Genomic DNA, 25,920 nt, shown 5'->3' on the forward strand with positions numbered 1-25,920 from the left:
ATGTTTTTCGTGAGGGCGGGGCTTCCTTTTCGTATGCGTAAGCGCACGCACGCACACGTCGACGAAAACGTGGCCTTGTGTAAATAACGTAAGCAATAGCCACAAAAAAATAAATGCAACCTTCTTCGGTGTCTAACAGCTGCTTACTATGGATTTACTAATTTCCCCATTTGTTTTATGTCATTCCAGATTTGTGTGGGGATGCGTACATCGCTAAATGCATACAAAACGCCCAGTTTTGAAGTACACACCACAATGTATGTACAAGTACATATCAATGTATGTAGCGCATTCTCTTCTCTGTTAGGTCAGATAACGATGACATGATGTGGTTCTTCTAGTTTTGCGTCTCCCACCGTGAGGTCGAGCGAGAAAGAGGATGCAATACAGCTGGGCCGAAGCCGACTTTGAGCTTCCGCCGGGGGTGGACCCGCTGGGCAGCGCGGTGCCCGAGGACGGCCGACGTTACGTCATGTACCACGGGACCACTAGGCAGAGCGCCGAGCTCATCTTGTTGTCGGGATTCCGCCAGTCGCCCGACGGCATGCTGGGGCGCGGCGTCTATCTCAGCCGCGACCTGCAGAAGGCCAAGCGCTACCCACTCCATCATCCTGATGCCGACAAGGTTTTGGCAAGTTTGCTCTTCAAACCATAATCCCCCCCCCCCCCCCCCCCCCCCCAGCCCCGCTACATGCTTTCACTATATTGATGCATCTTAAAGGACTCAGTAATTAGTTCACGGTCAGGCCTGGTCTCTCTACCCGAAGAAATACAGGGAGCCACTATATTACGCCATCTGGCGTCATCTTGATGCCAAGGAAACAGTTTGAAGTGACTTGAGGAGCTTCGTTCACTCAAAAGTAGCACTTTGATGCCCCCTTGTGGCACCAAAAGGCAATTGTGAACTTTTGGCAGCCCAGTTGTCACTTGTGGAGGGCTCGCTCACTTTGACTGCATGTGAGGATGTGCACTTTGTGTTTTTTGTGTGTATGTCGGATGGTTTGAAGGTGGTGCTAAGGGTGGTGGTGGACGTGGGCCGCGTGATCTCCATCAGCTACCAGGGGCACCCGCGACAGAAGACGTGGCACGACGGGCGCTTCGGCCCCGTCTTCGACACGGCCTGGGTGCCCCCCCAGTGTGGCATGGTGCCCAGCGGACTGGAGGAAGACTGCGTGTGGGACCCCCAGCGGATCGCCATCCTCGACACCATCGTGCCAACGCCGCGCGTCATCGCATGAAGGTGACAGTCAGCAACAGTTGTCACCATCAAGTGAAAGTAAAACAAATACTTACTCTGTGCTTTTGTTTTGAAAGTGGCGCTTTTATTTTACATGCACACTTAGAAGAACGACATCGACCTGGCTCGTCTGTCAGCGTGGAAGAAGGAAGAAGAACAAACGCAGCTGCATGTGAAGAAATATGCATGCGATACAGTGTTGACTTGACTCTCTGGCGGCCACGCGTGGCGTGGGCGTCCGCCTGCCACGCTCTCCTCTTTCCCTCCCTGTGCCAAAACCCCTCCCCTCCTCCCCGGTCGTCCCCCAGTCGTCCGCCGCCTCCGCCGCCAGCAGCCGCTCTCAAGCGGCGTCCAGGCGGCAATGAAGGCTCACGCGTGTCCCCGCAGGCTGGCTGTCAGTCTCCGCCTCCGCTCCCGGTCGGGGGTAGCGGCCGCAGCACTGGCCGTGCTGCTCATCCAGACTCTGCTGGTGTGGAACTTCACCAGCCTGGATGGCTCGTCCGGCGGAGAGCGAAGCGGCCGCGAGAAGCGAGCCGTCGGCCGGGACAAAGCCGACTGGCAGCCGCCCAGGAGCGGGCTGCTGCGCAGGACCGAGTCGCCACCGCAGCCGTCGCAGCCGCCGGAGCTGGGAAACGCTGTCGGAAGACACAAGCTCCGAGCCGTAAGTGCTCTCTTTGTCCATGTCTAGGTGGCTGTATGTTTGTTTCTGCATGTGTTTGGACGCTCGCGAGTGATGTGCGGGCAGCGGATCTGGCAGCTGTGGGCAACTAGCGGGCAGAAGTCCACTCAGAAAAGAGGCAATTTAACGTAGCAATAGCTTGACAGAGAGCCCAAACGTCTATTGGAAAATATTCTTTCACACATTATGACAGGCGCTAACAGGCATGGGAGACTCCCAAATAAACGCCGATTGGTAAAAGTCAGCACACTTGTTCTGGAAATATATAAATGTGTACAATTCATGCTAAAGTTATCCAGAAAAATCTATGATCGACAAGTTTGTCAAGAGAGTTTTGTGCCAGCCTGCTTAATGTCGACTGTGTCGACATAACATACACGAATGTGAACGGAGACTTTAAATTGAACGCTGATTGGAAGCACTCGTGACATAAACAAAAAATAATTTCATTTCTTCAACCATTTGTAACGCTATTAACAAATGTCTCATTTATCAAGCGTTTTTTGGAAACTTGACATCAAATTCAAAGTTGGGAGTTCAGAAAGTTACTGTACTCTTATAATGTTATGCATTTTCATATATATAATATATATTTAATATATACAATGACTATTATTACTGCTGCACAGATGAGATCAGAGACACACTAAAGCAGCAGCATTTAATTGATGCAGTATGACAAAAAATAGGTGGAATTCTTTTCATTCTATTCATTATGTCAGTACTCTTATTTTAATGTAGAGTAATTACGGAGATGCTAATTTTCGCTTGCCCGTCAGTGGTGTTTTACTTCGTGTGTTAGCATTAAGCTGGTGCGTTGAAGTGAAATTGGAGGTTTTCCCACCCCCAGGTGAAGAGTGAAGTCTTGCGGTTTTGCCTCGCTACTTCTTGTTTTGCTTTGGTGAGGAAGGCGAGGGTGGGGCCGCCCTTGCTTTTTTACATCCTTTCATTATACTGCACCCGCTCCCTCTCATCTTCCCTTTGTGTGTGTGTGTGTGTGTGATGTGACATTAAAAGTGCGGCGGGCCAGACGTGGCATTTGACGTTTGGGGTGAATGATGTGAAATGGTGGACGTGGTTCTTGCATGGATGCAATTGTGACTTGGGACAAAATGTCCTCCGTCCTGAAGGTGGCGCCATATGAAGCGAGTCTACATTCCAAGGCCAATGCCGCAATTGGGTGTGACCAGTGACTTGATGAAAGTTCACTGGAAGTTGATTGTGACGTAATGAAAGGCCACTGTTAGCTGCTTGCTGGTCGCCACGGTGACGGCGCCACTGGCCCTAGCTCACCTATCGTGAGAAAAGATCATTCTTTTCTAGTCTTTGTTTTGCGCTCTCAGGACCCCCGCTGCTCGCCCGCATGCCCGCCGACCTGTCAACGGGCACATTTAAGTCTTGCGTCGCTATGGCAGCAGTGGGCCAAACGCCACACTGACCCTGCTGGGACCAGTCGACACTCATGTGGATGACTTTAAAACAAGTCTTCATCATTTTGACATCAACAACAAGCCCTGAACTCAAATCAATAATTTCAAGTTTTGCCAGTGTAGATAATAAAAGCCGTCCAGATGGCTGGAAAGTGATCCGAAAGCTAAATGGGCGGCTAAAACGCAGATGAAGAAGAAGCAGCTTTCCCACCGGCCGGATGAGCCGGGATTACGACAGGATTATAATCCATCGCTCTATTCTCAAAAAAACAAAATTTCACATTGTAGCTTTCGGGTTTTTGTGTTGGCGTATTTTGTGTGTCCCCTGACTGGACAAGCCAAAAGTCACAGCAACTTTTTTATTTTTAATCCTATTGATGTGATGACTCAGTTGCCGGTTTTAAAAATGAATTGTGGCCTTTGAACACTAAAATTCCCCATCTGCTCTATTGTGGGTGGGTATGTGTGTGTGTGTTTGTGTGGGTGTGTGTGTGAGTGTGTATGAGTGATGGTGGGAGTCGCCCAAGCACGGTGCCGTCTACGTGAGTGTAAATGTTTTTTTTTTTAAGGCAAACAGCTCGATGTCAATGTCCTGAGTGTTCTCACTTAGTGTTTGTGTTAGTGTTGGCCTCCAACCAGCGGGGGCAGCGCATGCTGAAGTGGCGCCATCTTGCAAACAGAAGTCATTTGAAAACACTTCGAGATTGAATCTCACGTTCCTTTCACACATTCATATTCTGTAGCAATCCAGTCACTCACTCAATTTCACGGCCCACACAAAAAGACCAGATGGCAGATTCAAACCCAGAACTTCTGGTCTTTGAGACCAGACTTTGTTCCCACTAGTGCTGCCATTTTCACGTTTGTCCGTCCGCATGCCTGCCTGCCATTCCTCGGAGCTGACTTAATGAAAGCTTGCATGCCTAGCCCATGGGGGACACGCCCTCTTGCGTGTGCGCGCGTCACGCATGTTCGCTTAAACATGACGACTCACACCGAAGACAGATATAGCACCATGTGGGATATGAAAATAGTCACCGAAGTCATGTGGTTTAGCGCACACACACATGCACACACACACACGCACACACACACACACACACGCATACACTCTCATTGTGGCAAAAGTAAAGTTGGTCCACCTGCGTGACACACACACAGGGGTTAAAGGTCGTCTATTATTATTTTGCAGGAAGTAAAGCATGTAGTGGCAGCATGAAGCCTTCGGAACATTCAAAATGCAACTTTGACAGCAACGTCGCAATTACATTTGAAATAGTTTGAATTTGAAATGACATCAAAGCTGAATGATGGCTGTCAAAAGTTCAATTTCATCAAATGTCAGGTAGCATCTTACTAAAGGCAATCACTCTCTGTCTCCCCCTTCAGGACATTTACCGCTCGCACCGGCCCAAAGAGAAGCGATATCTGTCCCCCGACAGCAACAACAACGAGAACTCGGTCCCCAAAGACTTGGAGCACGTGGACGGCGCCCACCTGGGAAAACCACGCCAGCGACCCGACGGCAAAACGCAAAACGTGCCGGCAAAAGCGGCTGAGCGAGCTGTCGCGCTCCCTCGGGCGGCAATTGGTGGCTGGTCGTCGACAGTGCCGCCGAGCATTGCCCCCTCGCCGGCATCAATGACCAAGTGCGAGATGGGCAGCAAAGAAGTCATCTCGGCGCTATCGCGGGCCAAAAGTCGTGAGTGTCGTCAGCGGATTGCCGATGTCTACTGCCGCCACAAGGACAACGTCCTCATGCCGACTAAACTACCCACCTACTGCCCCCTGCAGGGTGAGACGAGCACTCACACACACACACACACACACACACACACACACACACACACACACACACACACCTGGATGTGAAATGCATTTCCACTGGGGCCTGACTTTTGTTGGCACCTGATTCCACTTGTGTGCAGCATAACAGCTGCAGCACCATGTTGGGTTTGAAAACCGGGCTCCACTAATAGTATTGTTTGTCGATTTGTTGATGGGGACCGAATTTTTTTTTCATGTGTGTCCACACAAGGCTGTGTGTCGGCAGATGAGCGGAAAACCAACGTCAGCACGTTTGTCTTTGCACACGTGTGGACGTGTCCTTTGTCCAAACGGAAAAGGCCAGTATGCGTCTGTGAGATCTTCCGACGTAATTACACCCTCATCCCACTTATTCTGGGATGTGCTGACTAATGACTTCCATGTCGGCGCTTTTTATTTTTGATGGCGGGCCCCACCCGAAGCCAAAACTAACCCCCAATCCCACTCTCAACCGGCAGGCAGGGCGGGAGCCTCGCCTTTGACATGGCAAGGGACGGGGCGTCCTCCCCACGGTGGGCCAGCCTGTAGTTAGTGGTGACAATCCCTCAAGCTCCGTGCAAGCCCTGGCAGCCCACCCCGGTCACGCAACACGTGATGAGAATGTCACGGATGAGCAAACATTGGAGCCACATGAGGTGCAAGAGCACGTGGGCCAACTCATTTATCGATGACATGAAAGGAGAAAAGGACCCAATGACTTTAAAAGTTCTCATTCCTTTCACTGTATTGAATTCACTGACTGACTCCTCCCCCCTGGCAGGAAAAGTGAGCGTGAACATCCAATGGGACGAGGAGGACGCGTCGGAGCGGGCAACGTCGTCGCCGGTGCGTCTGGCCTTCGTGCTGGTGGTGCACGGGCGTGCCTCACGCCAATTCCACCGCCTCTTTAAGGCCATCTACCACACGGCGCACTTCTATTACATCCACGTGGACCAGGTGACATGCACGCACACACGCACCGTGACATCATCGCCGCTAACCCCCTCCAACCCGCCCCCTCCTCCCAGAGGTCGGACTTCCTTCACCGCGAGGTGACTCTGCTGGCCGGCCAGTACGCCAACGTGCGCGTGACGCCGTGGAGGATGGCCACCATCTGGGGCGGCGCCAGCTTGCTGGCCATGTACCTGCGCGCCATGGAGGACCTGCTGGACATGCACGATTGGTCCTGGGACTTCTTCGTCAACCTCAGCGCCGCTGACTACCCAGTCAGGTGAGCCGAGCGGAGACTTATTTTCTCCAAATTCTTCACGATTTAAATGTTTATGTTGTAACTGTAAAGACAAAGATATATTTCCATGTTCGATAAGGGCATGCAGCACTCATATTGACGCCTCAGTCGCTCTGGGCAGTTATGGCGGCAAAAAAATAGCCCAGCCGATTGGTAGCGTCATTTGCATGTCAATAGACGCCCCCCCCCTAAAATTGATGTCACAGTCATGGCAACATCAATAGCTGCGACGTCAGCCAGCGCAGGGACATTGAGTCAATACAAAAAGATGTGTGTGTGTTTGTTGTCGGGCTGGGCTATGAATCCATTTCATTGATTTATTAGAGTGAATTGTTCATGACCACTTTTCCAAATCGATTATTTTTGCACTGTTACATGAACAAGATGAAGCCCTCAAGTCATTTTAAATGCGAGATTGGCCTGCCCTTGTGTGTGGTGTGTTTGGTCGTCGCCTAACCTCGCATTGTCCTGGCAGGACCAACAATCAGCTGGTGTCCTTCTTGTCCAAATATCGCCACCTCAACTTTATCAAGTCTCACGGACGAGACAACACCCGGTGAGCGACGCCCTCTAACCCCGCCCCCACCCCGAGGTAGCCGTCATCTTATTGGATGTCCTGTCAGTTTTATCCGCAAGCAGGGCCTGGACCGCCTCTTCCTGGAGTGCGATACGCACATGTGGCGTCTCGGGGACCGCAAAATCCCGGAAGGCATCGCCGTGGACGGCGGCTCCGACTGGTTCCTGCTCAACCGAGCCTTCGTGGAGTACGTGGTCCGATCCACCGATGAGCTGGTCGCCGGCTTGAAGCGGTTCTACGCCTTCACGCTTCTTCCTGCCGAGGTAGTAATCCTGTGAAGTTACTGACTTTCAACATTTCTAATCAAGTCAAATATGACGGGCTCTTGTTTGTTGGTCCGAGCGCCGTGCCAACACCTAACACACTCTCCGCTGCCCCCTGCAGTCGTTCTTCCACACGGTGCTGGACAACAGTGCCCTCTGTGGCAGCATGGTGGACAACAACCTGAGGCTGACCAACTGGAACCGCAAGCTGGGCTGCAAATGTCAGTACAAGCACATCGTGGATTGGTGCGGCTGCTCGCCCAACGACTTCAAGCCCGCCGACATGCCGCGCTTCTTGGTAAAACACACACACACACACACACTTTGAGGGGTAAAATGCAGCCCCCGTAGCCAGTGTGACTTAGCAATCATAAATGCGGCAGACATGTCACTCACGAGTTTAACCACAAAAAAAGTCTCAAGACCAAGACGTCATAGCAAGCCTACCATTTCGCTTTCAAGTGGCCATTTTTATGATTATCTTCCGACGGCGCAATGTTGTTATTAGAATGTAAAGATTAGAGAGCGGCAGATGCATCGCAACAGGAAGCATTTGTCATCTATGGATATTTCTGGGCCTTAAAAAAAAAACTAGCAAAGACTCCCGTGTGTTGTGCCGTCCACTTTTCCACCCGCGCCGGGAATAACTTTGACAAATTAGCAGTGCGTCTGAGCCGCGGGCCTCCGGGAGCTGGCGGCTGATCCAGGAAGCAGCTGCTGTATTTTTAGACGCCTCCTGACTTCCAACCCGTCATTAAAGCAAGTTCGCGGACAGTCGCGGCTCATGCCGCCGCTTTCTTGCCGTTAGGGGCGCCCAAGATTAAGGTTAAGATTATAAGATTTTTTTTTTTTTAAATAACAACCTTCATCAGTGGCCATGAAAGAGGCCTGATATGTCGGTAGTCCTCCACTTGAAACTTGCCTCTGACTTGCACACTTACGAGTTCCTCCTCCTTTTTGGGGCAGCAAACGTCGCGCCCCACCTTCTTTGCCAGGAAGTTCGAAGCCAGTGTCAGCCAGGAAATAATCAACCAATTGGACGCGCACTTGTTTGGGGCTCCGGCACCGGGCCTGCCGGGCCTGAGCGCGTACTGGGAGAACGTCTACGAGCGGGAGACGGACGGCGCAGACGGCTTGACGGACGCCGCGCTCAGCCACTACCACGCCTTTGCCCGCTTGGGCCTGGAGCGTGCGGCCGCCGCCGCCTCGCTGCGGGGTCGCGCTGCCCACGACACCTGCAGGTACCAAAACGTTGTGGTTGAAAAGTTGCCATCAATGACCGGACGCTCAAACGTCCCAAGGCAATGAACTCACCAGCAAAGCTCAACGTTCGCTACCGTTTGCCAACTTTTACTAATGCTAGCCAAGCTTAGCTTGTATGGGTGCACAATCGGCCTTCAGTTTCTGTATGAGTGTGTGCGTGCGTGTGTGTGTGTAGGTGTGCGTATGTTTGAGTTGGTCTCCCTCACAAGCTACAAGGAACTCCTTGTTCATGTTTGGGTGGGACGTGTGTCTGTTGAAGAAAGGTTTGTCTGTTACAAAACTGTTAAAATGTATTTGACTTCATCACCTCAAGCATGTGTGTGTGTGTGTGTGTGTGTGTGTGTGTGTGTGTGTGTGTGTGTGTGTGTGTGTGTGTGTGTGTGTGTGTGTGTGCGTGTGTGTGTGTTAACTAAAAACCTCAACCCTAAAAAGTGTCTGCATGCTAGCTGTAAAATGTTTACACGTTTGTTCGAGTCAAATGTGCGCGTGTGCGTTTTAGGTACGAGGCAACAGGCCACCCCACGTCCGTGCACATGTACTTTGTGTCGGACCAGTTCCAGGGCTACCTGGTGCGCCACACGGCGCTCAACCGAGCCTCTGCTCAGACGGAGACTCTGGAGACCTGGGTGACTCCCCGGGAACTTTTTAGCTTCGGCGGACCCCCCAACCCTGCCAACAGGCTGCAGCACTTACAGGTCACACACAAAAATGGAGCTAAAAGCCAACAAAGCTGCTCTAAAAGCAAACTAGAACTTACTGAAGCTGGACAATTAGTGTTCCGTGCTCTGATTTGTCTGGCGTGTGTGCAGGTGGGGGCGGACTGGGACGCCAAGGAGCGCATGTTCCGCCGGCGCGGCGGGCCGCTGGGGCCCGAAGACGAGGTGTCGGCGGCGCAGCGCTGGAGTCGTGCTGCGAATAATCTAACGGCGACGGTGGTGTGGATCGACCCCACCAACGTGATCGCCGCCACCTACGATATCCACGTGGACGCCAACGCAGACGTCACTCACTACCGCCCTCCGTTGGCGGCGCCCCTTCGCCCCGGCGTCTGGACCCTCAGGATCCTCAACCGCTGGAGTCCGCTGGGACAGACACGCTTTCTCATTGCTCCGTTGCAGTTTCGCCGGCGGCGGCCCATCACGCAAGGTCTGAATGCAATGACAGTTAAATGTTAGAATGTTGTGATATAAAAACACCGGACCAATTAGAGTTTCAAAGTAAGTTTTTAAAATGATTTATTGTTTGTTTGTAGAGGAGGCACGCGTGGCCCACGGCGGCCCGTCAGGTCGGACATACATGGAGCAGAGCTTCCACGGGCTGAACCCGGTGCTGCGCCTGCCGCTCAGCTTGAACGCGGTGGAGGAAGCGGAGGCCAACGCCGGCCTGACGGGAGAGCCGCTGCGCCGCTGGATGGACCACCTGCTGGTTGGTTTCTGGACGGCAGCCGGCGTGTGCTCTGCCGGCCCCGCCCCCTCCGCATGCCACGTCCTGCCGCTCTGCCGCCGTACCGCCTGGAGCTCGGACAGCCCTGACCCCAAATCCCAAGTGGGGCCGGCCGGGCTCGACGGCCGCATCAGGTAACCTCGGAACCTGGCACGGCGCCACTTTTGTTTTAAAGGTCCGCGCGCCTTCATCATGCCACCTAAGCGCCGACAAGTTCAATAGTACAAGAACATTTTGCATTTCAATGATGTAGGAGGCATTTTCCTCCCACTCAAATTGATCATCTTTATTTATTTGGGAAATCATTTTTATTATATATGATACCAAAATGTTAATTAAAATGCATTTATTCATTTTATATTCTTTTTATCTCATTAAATAGGTGGTTTATTCTCATAGTATGTTTTTATATAATAGTTCATTCCTAAATGTTTATTATTTCTAAATAATACAATACAAATAAGAACCTGTTTAATACAAATAAGACCCTAACCCTTAACCCTATCATTAGTTTTACATTTTCTTTTTTAAACTTATACAATCTAAAAATCAAAGGACAAAAGTTTTCTATGCCACAATTTTTCCATTAGCAAAATTGAATATGAATTGTTTTAATTCATTCATAATATAATAAAAATAAAATAATGATAAAATAAATAAAATAAATAAATAATTTCGCTGTAACAATGTGGCATTCATTAAACGATTGATTTGTTATAATACATCAAATGTAGGGATTCAGATCATGATTGCAAATTCAATGAGTAGTTTTTTCTTAAGTTTAAAAAATGAAAGCACAAGATTTTCTTGTCCCGTTTGGCTGTTTTCCTCATGTCATAAAAGAGCAAAACTGCCCTTTGACCGTTGTTCACTTCCTGCTTGTTTCACAGAAAGTGATGTCACGACGTCATTGTACACGAAAAAAATGGATGTGGTGTGCATGCGAGTGTGTGTAAAGTCCGCGCACTTTCCAGTGTTGGGCCCCCAAGGGGCAGCCGGTGCCCAGGTAGACACAAATGACAAAACAGCAAATATTTATTTATTTTGTTTTCTTTTCTGTTGGAATGTGTTGACAACATATTTATTGTCTGTTACCATGGCGATAGAGGAGCACTGGATACAACGTGCCTCAGAGTCCTTCGTGAGACTCACGATTAAAAACGACAAGCCAAAAGTTGAATGTGGTGAATGAAAGCTGAACACTGTGAGATTTCAAAGCTGCCTCACATTTTGGACTTTATTTAAGATGAGAAATTAATATAAATGAATGTCTATTTAAGTTTGTTGCTCATTTGTTATGAACTGAAAAGACTTTTTGTCGCTGCTCTTTGTCGTGCCTTTTGTGTTCCACATGGACACCTTCAAAAACTTTTGGAAACAAAATAAACAACTTAGACAAAGATATAATGTCCCTCTTTTTGTCTTTGTATTATATACAGAACTGCATTGCTGCCATGGTCACAAGAATTGAGATTTAATCACACACACACACGCGCGCACACACACACATATACACACACATTCAGTGCATCCACAGACGGATGTCACGAGTCCACATGTGACAATGTTTTCCTTTATTATAAAAAAGTAGCAAGACACACTGTATGGCACATATTTACACAGATGGCGGCTTCTTGTCACTTCTTGGACAGCTTGGCCTGCTTGTTCTTGGGAGGTGCCCACTTGAGGCACAGCGTATCCACTGCATGACAATTTCAAAGCGTTACTCGAGACAGGACACGCGATGGCAGAAGACAAAACCCTCACCAGTGATGGGCGGCTTCTTGTACTGGGCGCTTTTGAGGTGCTCCTCCACCAGTTTGGGCGTGACGCAAATGACGTGCTGTCCTTTCCAGTACTTGACCATGTTGAGCGACTGCAGCGTGCTGATGATGTCGCTCTGCGTGATGCTCGTCATCTGGCTGCAGATAGAAACGACATTTTCTTTGTAGGATTCCCCTCATTTCTGAGGTACGGTTGCCAATTTTTCTGTTCATTTCTTAAACGCTGTAATGTTGTTGTGCGTACCTGAGGTCTTTGATGGAAAGAGTCCCTCTAAAGTCTCGGAGGATCTCCAAAAGCACCCAGGACCAGTAACTGCGGTAGCTCAACTTGCCCAGGTCGGACAGCGGCTTCTCCGGTGAACCCACAGCGCTCTCCAGCTTGGACAGCTCGTAACCTGAACGCACGCACACGTGCGCTTTAAACAGAGTGCCTCGTTTGTGGTAGTCGTGACGGGGAAGGGGGCGGCCACTCACTGAAGGCGATGAGGAACTTGCCGTAGCCGCGGCGTTGGTACGGCGGCAGAGTGAGGATGCAGGCCACGTTGTTACCGTCTGGAGATTCTTTCTCCTGGAAACATGAAGACCGGTCTGACATTTTAACAGATCGGCCGCCGAGATAGTTCCAAAAAGGCTGCAAAGCTGGCTTTGGAATAATACACTCATTCCAAAATCCCACATTAATCAAAGGGTAATCAAACCAAAAGGATAAAGTCATACGGCAAATAGTATAGTTTCGGTACTAGTATTGGAGTACTTACTTTAGAGAAGTATCCCACGATGTGCGCCCCCTGCTTGTTGACTTCGGTGAGGATGTAGAAAATGAAGGGCTCCACGTCAAAGTAAAGTGTTTTGTGGTCCAGGAATAGTTTGGCCAGCAGACACAAGTTCTGACAGTAGATCTGAAACGCAAAAGACCAGGCGTTGGTGTCACACTCCCCGTTGCTGCCACGCGCATCTCCAGTCCGCTCACCTTGTGGTCTCGTCCATCTACCTCGTAGACGGAGATGTTGCTCCTGCGGTAGATCTCCTTACCTGGAGGCTGCTTCCACTGGCAGTTGGACTGCAGACGCAATTTGATGTCAGCTCACACACAGAAAAACTAAAAGATTCCTACACACACTGTTTTAAACTGGGGTTAGGGTTTTAAAATAGGGTTTGACTTTGAGGGAGTTTTGTTCACGTGACGGCGACTACTGACCAGATGGTGCCTGAAGGTGTTCTCGTACTTCATGTACTTGAGGCAGTACTCGCAGATCCAAAGTTTGGGTTGTTTGCCGTAATCTTCGGGGAAGGGCGAGAAGTACCAGGCGTCAATCTCAAAGTTGCCGATCTGGATCTTGTCCACATATTTCACCTTGGTGATCTGCAGAGGAGGGCCGGGGTGAGGATGAGGATGGGGACGACCAAAACTGGCAGCGCTAAGATGAAAACCAAAATGCTTCCTACCGCCTCGTGTTCCTTCTCCAGGGCCGCCGTGGTCGGGTCCATCTCGGCGTACGTCTGCAAAAAAAAAACATAACGGCGTTACACGGCAGGTTCACAGAGACATTACCATGACGACAAAACACTGAGTCAGAAACAACACGTTCTTGGTTGGAGTAAAGGTGCTTTTTGTCACACGGCAGGTGCTAACCTTCTGCACGTGGTTGATCTCGTCATGTTTGCGTTTCTGGTTGCGTGTGATCTTGCGCTCGGGCTGCTCGCCAATGTCTCCCACGCCGCCCACCTCCACGCTCTTCCTCACCGCGTCCTTTACCGTCTTGGTCAGCGCCAGCCGTGCTTTGCCGACCCACTCATCCAGGCGCCTGTTGACTGACCACACGCAGACACACATTGACCACCGCGTGCACATACACTGTGTGTGCGTGTGCTTGCACTTACAGCCGACATAGTGGACGTAGAACTCTTCTCGTCCTTCCTGCTCGTTTAATCTAGACTGGATCACTTCTGCTGCGTCTGTACACAAACATTAAAGATATTGGAAACAGCCAAAATTTACAGGTAAAAAGTAAAGCTGGGAAAAAAAACACGTTTTAAGTAAAACTAAAAAGGAAAAGGTAGTAAAAGTAGTCAAAAGTAGCAGTTAAGTTAAAAATTAACCTTTGTACAAACAAAAAGTAGTTATGTAAAAAAGTAAAGTAGCCAAGAAAAGGCTAGAAATCCATTTTAAGAGTAAAGTTTAAAAATGTCTACGCAAGTAAAAACCATCTCAATGGTTAAAAAATACAGCAAATAATCATTGTAACTCACTAGCGCCCCCTAGATGCCGCAAAGTAGTGCACTTTAATGTGTGTCAACAATAAATTTCACACAGTCCATTATTATGCCTGGTTTGGCGGCAAACAAACACGCCCCCTAGTGCTGCTGACGTCATGGCTAGTGCTTGTCTAACAATGTACTACTGACGTCATTGTTTGATCTCCTTGTTTGGTTTTAAGTGTTCACAACTCAACCGTTATCCGTTCAACGGATCGACAATGTTGTCAGCGAATGTGCCCGATGATCACCATCATTTATTTTAACGTGGTTAGTCGCAACGCTAATAAGCTAACAACTTACGCCATGTTTTGTCGGCTCGTTGGCACAAATAGGTTCCTCCGATCTCCACCGACACTTCCTGCTCTCTGCCACCGAGCAGGATGCTCCTCTCCTGGGTGTGCTGGTTCCCGGGTCGGTCGCCCGCCTCCCGGCCAGGAGCCTCTGTTTCGGCCTCGGCGTCCTCGTCGCCACTTCCGTTCGACGAGCACGCCGCTCGGAGGCTGGCATCCGCATCCCCGCGCTCGTTCACCGCGGTACAGGAGTCTAGATCCGCGTCCATAGCCCGTCCCGGTTGTGCTCACGTGCAACCCGTCTTCAGGTTGAAAACAAGCGCGTTCAACAACAAATATTACAACATGGCCGACGCTGCGCTTCCGCGAGACGTCACGGCGCTTCCGGGAGACGTCATTACGCAAAGAGCACCGCTCACCGACTGGCCCTGGCTGCAGAGGCCTAACCCAGATCCTAACCCTAAATGTGGGCTGGATCTAAAGGTTTAATTCCGCCCACACGGATTATAATCGTTTCCCTCATCGTATTTTAACTATTTGGCAATTTTAAGAATGCGCCGTCTTGAGACCGGTTAAAACCATCTAGAATTACAGTACTACATCTCACTCCTCAACATACCGTAAAAATGATAGCGATGGATGCAGTACTACGTGTACTACAGAAGAGGGTGCCCTCTCCACATAGTTGAGATTAGTTTTTGGAATTCGGTCGGTCATCATTTTCGCGGGTGTGCTGGAGCCTATCCCAGAAGTGGGGTACATCCTGAACCAATTGCACAGCACACAAACAAGTCTATCAGTTACCTTAACTCTTTGGTATCAACATTGATCAAAATTTCGACATGCATATTTCAATTGCAAACAAATTACGTTTCAATAAACCAAATGGCTTTCAACAATCTTTTCTGTTAAGCTTATTGTTTGGTGAATCATGTTGACCTTTCTTTTTTTCTTTCCCTTCGAACCTATAACATTTTATAACATTTCACGATAAACACAAAACATCCACCCTTTATTTTCTCCATCTTTTTTTCCTTTTTTTTCTTAACACTAAGTGAGTAACAACATCACTTTATGTCAATCAGTGTACCTGGCAGGGCGCCTAACTGCTCTGCCACTCCTGGTATAGCATATGGGCGTGCTGTCCACAGACACAGGACAAGGGTTGCGGGGTACCGGTTCCAGTGGTGGTGAGTCCATTGTTGCAGTAGTCTGAGTATGTTGAAACTCAAGAGTCCAAATGTTCATCAGGGTGAGAGTCTCTGAACAGGCTTGGGTGTATCTTTCTCAGATGTCGCCCGTTCTTCCTGTGTGTCCTCCCCGCCGGTGTCTGTACAGTGTAGGAGCGTGGTTCCTCTCGCTGTCTGATGACAACCGCTGGCTCCCAGCCGCGTTGCGTCTGCATGTGTACCATGTCTCCTGGGGTCAACACTGAAAGTAGCTTTGCACGCTGGTCGTAGTGTTCCTTTCGTCGGGACTGCAAGTCCTGTATTCTTTTGAGAATACGCTGTGGGGCCGACTGTTTCAGCACAGCACTGGAACATGGAAGTGTGCTGCGCAGGACTCTACCCATCAACATCTGTGCAGGTGTCAGGTGTAGTAGTCCTGTCACTGGTGTGTTTCTCAGCGACAGCAACACTAGATGTGGGTCAGTGCCAGTCTGCACTGCTTTCTTCAGCGCGCGTTTTACTGTCTTTATGGCCCGCTCCGCCATTCCATTTGAAGAGGGAAAACCTGGGCTGGAGTGTGTGAGCTTGAACTCCCATGAAGCTGCAAATGACTGCATCTCATAGCTGGCGAATGGGACATGATCACTCACTACCTCCTTAGGAATCCCATGTCTGGCAAAGACAGACTTCATCTTCTGAATCACCGTGCGAGCTGTCTTATCAGTCAGGTTGAGCACTTCTGGATATCTTGTCAGGTAATCCACCAACAGCAGGTACGACTGACCATGCAGCTCGAAGACGTCAGCTCCAACTTTCATCCATGGCAGTTCAGGAACCTGGTGTGGAATGAGTGGCTCAGCCTGGTGTTTGGGCTGTAGCTGCTGGCACTGCACACATTTTCCCACCATTGTCTCTATGTCTCGTGCCATGCCAGGCCAGTAAAGGACTTTTCTTGCTTTAGCTTTAGTACGTTGCACGCCTTGGTGTGCAAGGTGCAGCTTCTCCAAAATGACTCTCCTGAAGCTCTCGGGTAGTATGATTTTGTCTCCGACCATTACAATGTCATTCACTATGCTGATATTGTCCCTCATTGGCCAGTAACTGTGTAGTTTACTGTCCAGACTTTTCTTTTTCATGGGCCAGCCCTTCAAGTGCTTCTCACATACAGCTTGTAACACGCCATCTGCTGCCGTTGCTGATTTCAGTTGGCTAAGTGTTTCCTTACTCAGCGCATCTGTGGCTTCCAAGGCATACACAACTCTCTCGTCACAAGGGTTCTCATTGAGATTGTCACTGTCATTGCTCGCTGTGGCGCGTGAGAGCGTGTCCGCGATGTACATGTGTTTGCCTGGTGTACATGTCACATTTAAATCATACCTCTGCAGTTGTAGAAGCATCCCTTGCAGCCGTGCTGGCGCTTTGCTCAGCGGTTTGCGCATGACGACCTCCAAAGGTTTGTGATCAGACTGCACGGTTACTGTTCTGCCGTAGACATACTGGTGAAATCTTTTAGCAGCAAACACTATGGCAAGTAATTCTTTCTCGATTTGCGCATATCTTTTTTCAGTGTCCGTGAGCGCTCTTGATGCATAGCACGCCGGGTGGCCATCCTGCAGCAGACAGGCTCCCAGTCCATCCTTTGAGGAATCTGCTTGCAGAGTCAGCGGCGGCTGCTTGTGATCGTAGTACCTCAGCACAGGCGCTTGTGTGAGGGTAGACTTCAGCGTCTGTAGTGCTGCGTTGAATACTGTCCTTGACTTACTCCGTAACTCCGTCTTCTGACACCATGTTGTGGCTTTATGCTCTGATAAACTTCTGTAGTGTTGTCACTTATAGTGGGTTGCTTATTGATTGCTCTAACAATAACACACGGAGGCAAGGATGCAGTACGAGCCGATCTTTACTGGGTGCTCCGTCACGACTACACACAGCCCTCGCCACACCATCCCTGCATCTCCAATACAGACAGACCAACACAGTCGAGCACTCGAGTGCTCGATCCAATCTACCACATAGCCGAACCACCGAACCAAAACAGAAGTTCCGTTTGCAGACTGCAGTTAGTACAAAAGTCCCTAAGACGTCTCAGGTGCTGTGCCTCTGGCTCATCCAGCATTTTCTAAAGCATACTAAACGGAGAGAACTAGTACCTGAAGGCACCAGCATAGCTTGCTCTGATGATGAACCCTTTGAGCATGTTTCCGTCAACTTGACTGAAGGTTGGCGTCTGAGTCACCTGAGTGAGATGGCTGATACAAAATTGGAAGCAAAATTCCTCCAGGTCCTGCAAAAGAAAAAGTTGAGTTGTGAAGAAAGAAATTCCCTCTTTTGTCCACTAGGTGTCGCCTTCTGTGTTGGTCAAAATAGGACAGCGTATTTGCAAAAGTCGACTTTGGTAGCGTCATTATGAATGAGGATCAAATGTATGTTGTACCTCGGCATCAAATTGTTTGGCAGATGAAAAGAGGGCAAAGGCGTTTTGGATGGTGATTCCTCCCTTGATGATCTGCTGACACAGATGCTTCAGGCGACTCTCACAGTAGGAGGTGGCCAGGTCCAGCAGGCCTGCAGAAGAAACACATCAACAATGCATACGCAGATCTACCGGCAGGCGGAGCTGACATTGCCAGTATAGAATAGATGACCGATAGCGTCCTCAGGTGGAAGGTCAACAGTGTCTGTGTAGAGGAACTGCAGGAAGGAGCGGTAGATGGTATACGAGAATTGGCTGATCTCAATCACTTCCTGATGACTTTCCACCCACGGGGACCGGAACATTGAGCGGAAATGCTCACACCTTGAAAACATTTGCACAGTGAGGAGTACCTTCATTTTTTTTTTTTTTTTTTTTTGTCTTTGCTCACGCACGTGCACACACCTGATCTTAAGCACAGCTTTGTGAACGTGGATGCATTTGCCTTCGACGATAAACTTGAGGTCTGCCGTTTCTGGACTGTCAAATTCGTTCTTCAGCGCCTGTGCGACTGGCAGGAGGAGGTCGTTGTGCTCTAGAGCAGCTTAAAACGTGCGTCGATTGATTAGTGCGTTGATCGGAAAGAGAAGATTCAAGTGTTTTGCTCACCCACTGACATCAGCCTCCACGTGACCGGGGGGGACGCGACACAGGCAAACACGTCATCCGTGTTGGTGAAGTAGGTGAGGCGCGGCATGACGACGGCTTGACCCCGACACTGACCCCACATATACACATGGCCGCTCTGCGTCTTGGCCGCCGACGTGTTGGTCGGATGGCACGCGGCCACCTCGACAAACCTGGAGGATTAATAAATAAATGTGTGAACTAAATTCCCCCACTAACACCGGAATGCATTTTTTCGAACTTTACAACAGAGTTTCAAGATTACAATCATTTTGTTCTATAATGGGCATTTTAGATGACGTAAAACACAGGTGTCAAAGTCAAGGCCCGGGGGGGGGGCCAGATACCGCCCACCACATCATATTATGTGGCCCGCGAAGACAAATAGCGCATCAAACTCGTGTGTCATTACTAGAATTACAAATTTACTTTTAATATCTTTTTTTTTTAAATATTTGTCCAGTTTTTACTTGTCTGTTTGTTTTGTAGCCTTTATATAGTGAGGTGCTCGTACATTTATTTGGGTTGACAGTCATAATGGCCCTCCGAAAGAAGCTATGACTACAATGCGGCCCGTGAAAAAAATGAGTTTGACGTAAAAAATACAAAACAATATTTGCCCTGTGTTGGATGTTTCTAGGCCACAGAAATTCTTCGATGAACAATGTATTTTATGGAAAGACCCCTTCCCCCAATCAATCTGTTTGGTTCCACTGTATCCAGACATACGTGCATTACAAGTGTCACCGTACCTCTCTTCATCAGCCATAACTTGCACTGGGCTAAAACAATCGTTCTTGTCACCAATTCCCAGCTGTCCAAAAGTGTTTGCGCCCCATGAATAAAGCCGTCCTTTATCTGTTACAGCGAGGGAGTGGCCATAGCCTGACACGACCTACACAGGAGAAAAATTGAAACACTGCTGCTACTGCAGCTGCCGTCTGTCCTCATCACAAAAAGTCTTACCTGCTTTATACAAGACTCCTGCAGAGCAGACAGGCGGCAAGGCATCATCAGCTCTTTGCTGTTGTTACCAACACCCAGCTGCCCGTTGCCATTGTTGCCCCATCCATAAATCTAGATGCAAAGAAAATAGCTGCAGAGCAATGTTGACTTTGTCCGATTTTACAATGACACGAAAGGCCTCACCTCTCCGTTATCCATCAGAGCCATGGAAAAGGAATGCCCGCACGTGATGCCGATCACCGTTGCACCCTGAGACGAGCCGAACGCCTTTACGGGGATTGGCAGGATATCCGAGGAATGTGAAGACGCCTGGCGGCGGTTATTAAGACCCCATGCAAAGACCTGTCGTTTTGTAAAACCATAAGAATCAAATCAAAAGACTCTCGCCGTGTCGTCGGGAACGCTAGCTACCGTTCCATCCTGCGTGAGGACCATGGAGTGATGAGCACCACATGCCACTTCTTTGACTTTCATGTTCGGAATGTTGGCACCGACCAGCACCTGGGACAGCTTGTAGTTGGCCGTCCCGCCCCCCAGTTGGCGGAAATCATTGTGCCCACAAGCAAATATCTTCCCATCTAAGACAATACCAGATTCTGAGTGCACTGCTGAGCTCAAGTCATCACCTCCCTCAGGAATGTCATGTTTTTTTTCTTAGTGACTTACCCTCTGTTGCCAGTAGGATGTGCGGGCCACTGCCATAACTGAAGCTAACCACCTTTTTCCCCTCCAGGTAGCTCAGTTGCTTCGGCACAATGGTGCTTAAACCGTCTCCTGTTCCAAGGCAGCCACTGCAGTTCGAGCCAATCACAAATACCTGCGGTGGATGTTACAATTCATAGGAAAAATTATATCCGAACATAATAAGGAATTATTTTTAATGAGTTTTTCCACAATAGAATTGTTCAGAGGATTTGACAGTCTTTGACTAAGAATGATTTCAATAATCAATCTGTCAAATATCTTGTCTAATCATCAATACATCCCTTTGTTTTAAAGACATGACATGAATTCAAACTGACAAGGCAGAAAATGTGCCGAAATGTCCCTAAAATGTCAGAAAGTCAGGAAAAATGTTGAAGTGTGTTTTCCAAAGTCAAAGCAAATATATTTTAAGTCAACACAAAAATGACCAATCCAATTTCATGGAGAAAAAAACAACTACAGAAATGAATAATACGTACTAGTGAGATGAAATTTGAAACGTTTGGACAAAGAAAACAATTGTGAGGTTATAATCCTTAAACATCAGGTACGTGACCACAAACGATGGACCGACACAAATAAGAACTAAAATCGAACGAAAGGGAACAGCGTAGGAGCACCTTGTTGTCGTTTGTGATGTAGATAGCTTCATTAGCAGATGCTCCAAAGACACAGACCTGTCGGATGGTGGCAAGTTCCTCTGTGCTCAACAACATGAGCAGAGGCCATTTGCTGAAGTTCAACATGACTTGCCAGCAAACTCTTGCTGAGGCAGACTTGAGGCTTCAGAGAGATGGGACAAATAAATGGCAACACATTTGAGCTAAAGCACAAAACGTTGGATTCTTTTGAAGAGTCCTGAGATAAATGGAAACATCTGTGGGAAGATTTGAAATAAGCAGTATGGAGAATTGCAATATCAATATAATGCAATATCATTTTTTCTTTTTTTTTTATGTTCTATTGTACTATGGAGTTATCATTTTCTGTACTTTTTTACTTTTTTCTTGTCTTTCTTTTAATGTTCGAAATAAAAAAAGCACCAAAAAAAATTGCCACCCTTTCAACCCAAAAATAAAGGCGACTGTTTGATTGCAGTGACAAAGTTGCATCATTTTTGTCCGGCCAGGCAATTTTTTTCAAAGAATTGTGCGAGACTAATTGCCTTAGTTTCTTTTTTTCTTTATTGAACTATTGAACAAACGAATCCCACCAGTTTTGTCCACATGTTGGACCCCGACAATTTCTTACCTCCAACGTCGGAGCTGGGAAGGCGGTATGAAGTTGCTGTTTGTTCGGCCATGAAGCGGGCCACAACATAACAAATTGTACACTTCCTCGTGTTTCAAAAAGAATCTTTAAATGTGAGCAAATAAAGACCTCGACCCTTTCGTCACCAAACGCCCGTCATACGTATTATGTATTCATGTTTTTCTTTCATCGTTGTAAAGCGCTTTGAGCTTTGTATGAAAGGTGCTATACAAATAAAGTTTATTATTATTATTATTATTATTATACAACGGTCGTCATACGAACGCCAGACTGGCAAAATCCAAGTCAGGTGCTCGCTCAGACGGGTCTTTTCCGCGATCTCGGTTGGTTTCCAAGCTTATAGTCCTGACTTTGGACCCCGACAATTTCTTTCCTACAACATCGGCTGGGAAGGAGTCATGAAGTTGCTGTTTGTTCGGCGATGAAGCGGGCCACAACATAACAAATTGTACACTTCCTCGTGTATAAAAAAACATCTTTAAATGTGAGCATTCAAATAAAGACCTCGAACCTTTCGTCACCAAACGCCCGTCATACGTATTATGTATTCATGTTTTTCTTTCATTGTTGTAAAGCAGGGGTGTCAAACTCATTTTTTTGGCGGGCCGCATTGTAGTCATAGCTTCTTTCGGAGGGCCATTATGACTGTCAACCCAAATGAATGTATGAGCACCTCATATTATATACAGTGAAAGCTGCAAAAGAAACTGACAAATAACTCGTTTTCAAATCAGACGAGTAAAAACTGGTCAAATATTTAAAAAAAAAGATATTAAAAGTGAAGACAATTTGCAATTCTAATAATGACACAAATTTGATGCACAATTTGTCTTCGCGGGCCACATAAAATGATGTGGCGGGCCGTATCTGGCCCCCCGGGCCTTGAGTTTGACACCTGTGTTGTAAAGCGCTTTGAGCTGCATTTTTTGTATGAAAGGTGCTATACAAATAAAGTTTATTATTATTATTATTATACAACGGTCGTCATATGAACGCCAGACTGGCAAAATCCAAGTCAGGTGCTCGCTCAGACGGGTCTTTTCCGCGATCTCGGTTGGTTTCCAAGTCCTGACTTTGGACCCCGACAATTTCTTACCTACAACATCGGCTGGGAAGGCGTCATGAAGTTGCTGTTTGTTCGGCGATGAAGCGGGCCACAACATAACAAATTGTACCCTACCTCGTGTATCAAAAGTCAAATCAAAAATGAACTATCTTTCATGGGTTTTTTTCCTTAGCATCACAAAAACTAATATTTCAATAGGGGTGTGTGGATTTTATGTTGAAGGGAGTTAAGCAGATTCATGAAGTGCTTTGACACTATCTTAAAGCATTTCTAGACAAATTCGGAGGCTTTTTGGTGTGAAACAACCATTAAGCTCATATTTACGTCTCTGGACATCCTGCCAACAAAAAAAGCTGAGTGATGAATAATTAGTTAATTAGCTTTAATTAGTCATTTCATTTTGCGTCACCACACCATAAGTGTGTGTGTCAGAGCTCCTCCTCTGGCCCCCCCACCCTCTGCTGGCGGGGCGCCCCTCCCCTCTGTGCCCGAGCGTCCCAGCGATGGTGTTGAGGGAGACCCCCAGGCGCCCCTTCCCTCTGTGCCCGAGCGTCCCAGCGGTGGTATTGAGAGGGGCCCCCGTGGGCAGAGTGCTGCGGGCCCTTTCTTCGGGCCCGCTGGGCACGTCCCCCGGCCATATGTTTGCCAGAAAAGTGACTTTCTGTTTGGCAAAGAGTCACGTGAGCATGCGGATTCTCACACATGGGACCAGGCGGGGCCTCGGCGGGCTCCGATGACAGACGGAGCGAGTCCAGGTGCTCTGAGATGGGGGCGCCTCCTTTGAGGTGATTCGTTCGGTGCCCGCCTCCTCTCTTGGGACCCTTGCCGTAGCTGTGGCGCCTGTGTGCCTGAGGCTGCCTGTGAGTGCCTGTGCAATGCGTTGGCGGTGGAGTAAAGGGCTGTGCTGTAGGGGGAAGGAGCTCAGAGGCGGTGGGTAGCAGAGGGTCCACAGCACCGCTGCCATCAGAAGGAGGAGGAGGAGCCTGCGGGGGAAGACCATGATTTACTACGTTTCTTTATAAGTTTTAGTAACGTTCTAGGAAGGAGCACAAGTGTGGCGTGTCACATGATGTGTGGTCATCACCTCATTGATGTGTATGAGGAAGCGATTGGACTCCTCCTCGGGATCGATGACACCTCCTCTACAGCGTTGTCTGTCCAGAATCTTCTCGAGTTCTCGCCACTTTTGCTGGAACTTGGAGCGGATGGCGGCGCCGTCCAGCTGGGTGACCATGAATACACTTTCAGTCCTCACTTGCTCTCGAGCACCGCCACTCGCTTCTTGTCTTACCTCAGGCAGCTGTGGCGCGGTACTGGCCGTCAGCTGGTCCAGGTTGTAGATCAGAGGCTCGCGGCACACGGGACAAACCACCATCAGCTCCTGGGGGGAAACAACAAATTTGGCAATGGATTTAAAACAGGATGATTGATTTTTTGTTTTTCACAGTGAAGAATAGGCTCTTGATATCTTGGAAAGTGGCTGCCAAAATGAAAGTCCCAAATGAATGGATTTCTTTCTTTTCCCCCTCCAATGACGACATTTCAGGAATGAATTTTAACTTGAACTAAAATGTGTTTGATGGCCCCGGGCTTAAGCCTGATGTCATTGATGCTGACGTCCAACCTGATGTTGCATGGCCGTCTTGTCGTCGGCCATCTCCTGCTGGCGGAGGCGTATCTCCTCCTCCGAGTGGCGAGCGTAGCGTCCCAGGCAGTGAGAGTGGAAGTAGTGATAGCAGTGCGTCTTGCTGAACGACTCTCCCTCCTGGACAATCAAGCAGCAAGCTTTTTATCCTCATCGAAGTCTTCCAGGTTGGCACATTGCATGGACAAAAAGAGAAGCTGAAGGCGACCTTGAATCCGTACAAGCAGATGACACAGTTCCCGTGAGGAATGTTGCTTTCAGTCAGGATTTCTTTGGCTTTCTGAAGGACGAAATGGAAAAGAAAAAGGTTGAGATAGTTGAACTTTCTGTTTTGAGGTTTAAGCGTGACGGCCGCAACCTCAATCAGCTGGTACAAGATGGGCGAGCCCACGCATGACTCAGCTTCAAGCTCAAGACTTTGCTGAAGGCTAGAACACAACATCATTATCAGCTTCTAACATTACACTCTAATCTTTAACAGGTTTCTAATGAGTTGGGAAAAGACGTTAGTCAAAGCACATTTAGTCAGGAGGACATTACCTGCTGAGCTTGTCATCAGAGAGTCCTCGCGGGTTGTGAATGGAGATATCAGGAGATGAGCACGGATACTGAACACATGCACAAACCATGTGAGCTTGCATCATCCATGCAAGTGAAAATATGTAATTCTAAGCATGACGTGCGGGTCACCTGGTCATCGAGGGTCAGCTTCAAGCAGAGTCGGACAAACTGCGATCCAGAATCTTCGGCCGTGGACGGGTACAGAACCAGACTAACCTCCCAGTGCCTGAACAAAACATTGATGTCTAGGAATATGCTTTGAGCATTTGACTCGATGTTGGTCACCTGTCTTGTGTCCTGGTGACACACAGGTCATCCAAGTAGATGGACTGCAGCACCTCAATCTCACACAGAACCCTGACCAAGAAAGACAAGAAAATGAAGTGGAGGAGAAAAGGCTGATGAGGGCAGTGTAAAAACAGAGAGCAAGCGCCATCGTCACACGCCAAAAAGAATAATTTGTCACGAAAAAAGAAATTACCAGTGTTAGAGTACATTCACAAATACAACTAATTAAACAATTTCCAAAAAATGTGTTTTAACTTGAGTAAACACAAACACAAGACTTGCTGTTAAAATGTCATGTTTTTTACTGCTGCCAAATGAGCTAGCTTTAGCGAGTTAGCTGAACGGTTTTCCGCCCGGCGATCGCCACCACTCCTTTTGCAACGGAAAACACGCAAACGTTGGAACGTCCGACTGCGGCTGAATGTCATCGCGTTGCAAGTTTTCTTTTTCTCCAAACAAGTCATGCGAGCCCAAACTCACTCGCTTTCCGTCGCCGCCATGATTGTTTGTCTCAGGATGCCGCTGACTTCTTCTTCTACGGCCGTTTAAGTACACAGACGTGACGTTTGTGGAGCGAGCCCCCCTAGTGTGTCGTCAACGCGCTTCAACAAGGACTATTATTCAGTTTTTGGGTAGATAATCTTCCAAAAGGGCCCAATAAACATTAAGAATGTTATGCATATTACGCTTTAGCGACGTTCTACAATTTCCCGGTTTACTTTAAGAAGGTTCCATAACGGTATAAAAATGCTACTAGGTTCTAAAATGTTTTCTGTTTCATCAGTGTTCTCCAAGATCCTAATAAAATTTCACATGGCTCCAGTGTGCTTTTATATAGTTCTTAAATCAGTAACAAGTGTCTATTTCA

At 48.3% G+C, this 25,920-nt stretch overlaps 4 protein-coding genes across 6 annotated transcripts; 1 reads left to right on the forward strand and 3 right to left on the reverse strand.

Moving 5' to 3' along the window:
- The first annotated feature begins 1,341 nt into the window (after positions 1-1,341).
- Positions 1,342-11,347, forward strand: LOC119125681 (xylosyltransferase 1-like). Its single transcript, XM_037256430.1, has 11 exons — positions 1,342-1,898; positions 4,736-5,141; positions 5,934-6,109; positions 6,181-6,383; positions 6,877-6,957; positions 7,025-7,241; positions 7,363-7,539; positions 8,208-8,482; positions 9,004-9,199; positions 9,314-9,650; positions 9,757-11,347. Exons 1-11 carry the CDS (start codon positions 1,599-1,601, stop codon positions 10,083-10,085), a joined length of 2,697 nt encoding a protein of 898 aa, XP_037112325.1. The 5' UTR covers positions 1,342-1,598; the 3' UTR covers positions 10,086-11,347.
- Positions 11,115-14,654, reverse strand: kat8 (K(lysine) acetyltransferase 8). The gene is made up of 12 exons (XM_037256433.1): positions 14,291-14,654; positions 13,613-13,687; positions 13,365-13,543; positions 13,178-13,231; positions 12,930-13,094; positions 12,702-12,791; positions 12,490-12,630; positions 12,206-12,299; positions 11,976-12,126; positions 11,715-11,869; positions 11,467-11,649; positions 11,115-11,410 (listed from the first exon to the last, which is right to left on the reverse strand). Exons 1-11 carry the CDS (start codon positions 14,547-14,549, stop codon positions 11,585-11,587), a joined length of 1,428 nt encoding a protein of 475 aa, XP_037112328.1. The 5' UTR covers positions 14,550-14,654; the 3' UTR covers positions 11,115-11,410; positions 11,467-11,584.
- A 2,613-nt stretch (positions 14,655-17,267) lies between these two features.
- On the reverse strand, positions 17,268-21,189 carry LOC119125682 (RCC1 and BTB domain-containing protein 1-like). Its single transcript, XM_037256431.1, has 11 exons — positions 20,841-21,189; positions 20,182-20,332; positions 19,927-20,093; positions 19,699-19,857; positions 19,516-19,626; positions 19,302-19,444; positions 18,532-18,722; positions 18,328-18,457; positions 18,095-18,246; positions 17,884-18,014; positions 17,268-17,733 (listed from the first exon to the last, which is right to left on the reverse strand). Exons 1-11 carry the CDS (start codon positions 20,964-20,966, stop codon positions 17,593-17,595), a joined length of 1,602 nt encoding a protein of 533 aa, XP_037112326.1. The 5' UTR covers positions 20,967-21,189; the 3' UTR covers positions 17,268-17,592.
- Positions 21,190-22,921: 1,732 nt separating this feature from the next.
- rnf25 (ring finger protein 25) lies at positions 22,922-25,607 on the reverse strand. Of its 3 annotated transcripts, XM_037256436.1 has the most exons (10): positions 25,533-25,607; positions 25,050-25,121; positions 24,894-24,990; positions 24,744-24,811; positions 24,562-24,631; positions 24,412-24,483; positions 24,183-24,323; positions 23,850-23,939; positions 23,643-23,780; positions 22,922-23,541 (listed from the first exon to the last, which is right to left on the reverse strand). In XM_037256436.1, exons 1-10 carry the CDS (start codon positions 25,550-25,552, stop codon positions 22,987-22,989), a joined length of 1,323 nt encoding a protein of 440 aa, XP_037112331.1. In that variant the 5' UTR covers positions 25,553-25,607; the 3' UTR covers positions 22,922-22,986. The 3 variants fall into 3 exon arrangements, with proteins under 3 accessions (XP_037112331.1, XP_037112329.1, XP_037112330.1); XM_037256434.1 differs by having other exon boundaries at positions 24,412-24,631; XM_037256435.1 differs by having other exon boundaries at positions 22,922-23,534; positions 23,642-23,780; positions 24,412-24,631.
- Positions 25,608-25,920: the final 313 nt, after the last annotated feature.

The sequence above is a fragment of the Syngnathus acus genome, chromosome 8, assembly GCF_901709675.1.
Source record: "Syngnathus acus chromosome 8, fSynAcu1.2, whole genome shotgun sequence".
Lineage (NCBI taxonomy): Eukaryota > Metazoa > Chordata > Actinopteri > Syngnathiformes > Syngnathidae > Syngnathus > Syngnathus acus.

Bases quoted from the DNA above. Each gene is read 5' to 3' on its own strand.
- LOC119125682 (XM_037256431.1), bottom strand. From the start codon at position 20,966: ATGTTGAACTTCAGCAAATGGCCTCTGCTCATGTTGTTGAGCACAGAG. The intron at 20,094-20,181 runs GTAAGTCACTAA...GTATTGTCTTAG, and splicing joins CATCCTACTGGCAACAGAGG to ATGGGAAGATATTTGCTTGT. The intron at 19,858-19,926 runs GTAGCTAGCGTT...ACAAAACGACAG, and splicing joins TCCTCACGCAGGATGGAACG to GTCTTTGCATGGGGTCTTAA.
- LOC119125681 (XM_037256430.1), top strand. From the start codon at position 1,599: ATGAAGGCTCACGCGTGTCCCCGCAGGCTGGCTGTCAGTCTCCGCCTC. The intron at 1,899-4,735 runs GTAAGTGCTCTC...CTCCCCCTTCAG, and splicing joins GAAGACACAAGCTCCGAGCC to GACATTTACCGCTCGCACCG. The intron at 5,142-5,933 runs GTGAGACGAGCA...CCCCCCTGGCAG, and splicing joins CACCTACTGCCCCCTGCAGG to GAAAAGTGAGCGTGAACATC.
- rnf25 (XM_037256434.1), bottom strand. From the start codon at position 25,552: ATGGCGGCGACGGAAAGCGA. The intron at 24,812-24,893 runs GTGACCCGCACG...GCATGTGTTCAG, and splicing joins AGCTGACCCTCGATGACCAG to TATCCGTGCTCATCTCCTGA. The intron at 23,781-23,849 runs GTAAGACAAGAA...ATGGTCACCCAG, and splicing joins CCGCGCCACAGCTGCCTGAG to CTGGACGGCGCCGCCATCCG.
- kat8 (XM_037256433.1), bottom strand. From the start codon at position 14,549: ATGGACGCGGATCTAGACTCCTGTACCGCGGTGAACGAGCGCGGGGAT. The intron at 13,544-13,612 runs GTAAGTGCAAGC...GCGTGTGGTCAG, and splicing joins CTACGTCCACTATGTCGGCT to TCAACAGGCGCCTGGATGAG. The intron at 12,300-12,489 runs GTAAGTACTCCA...TCATGTTTCCAG, and splicing joins TCGTGGGATACTTCTCTAAA to GAGAAAGAATCTCCAGACGG.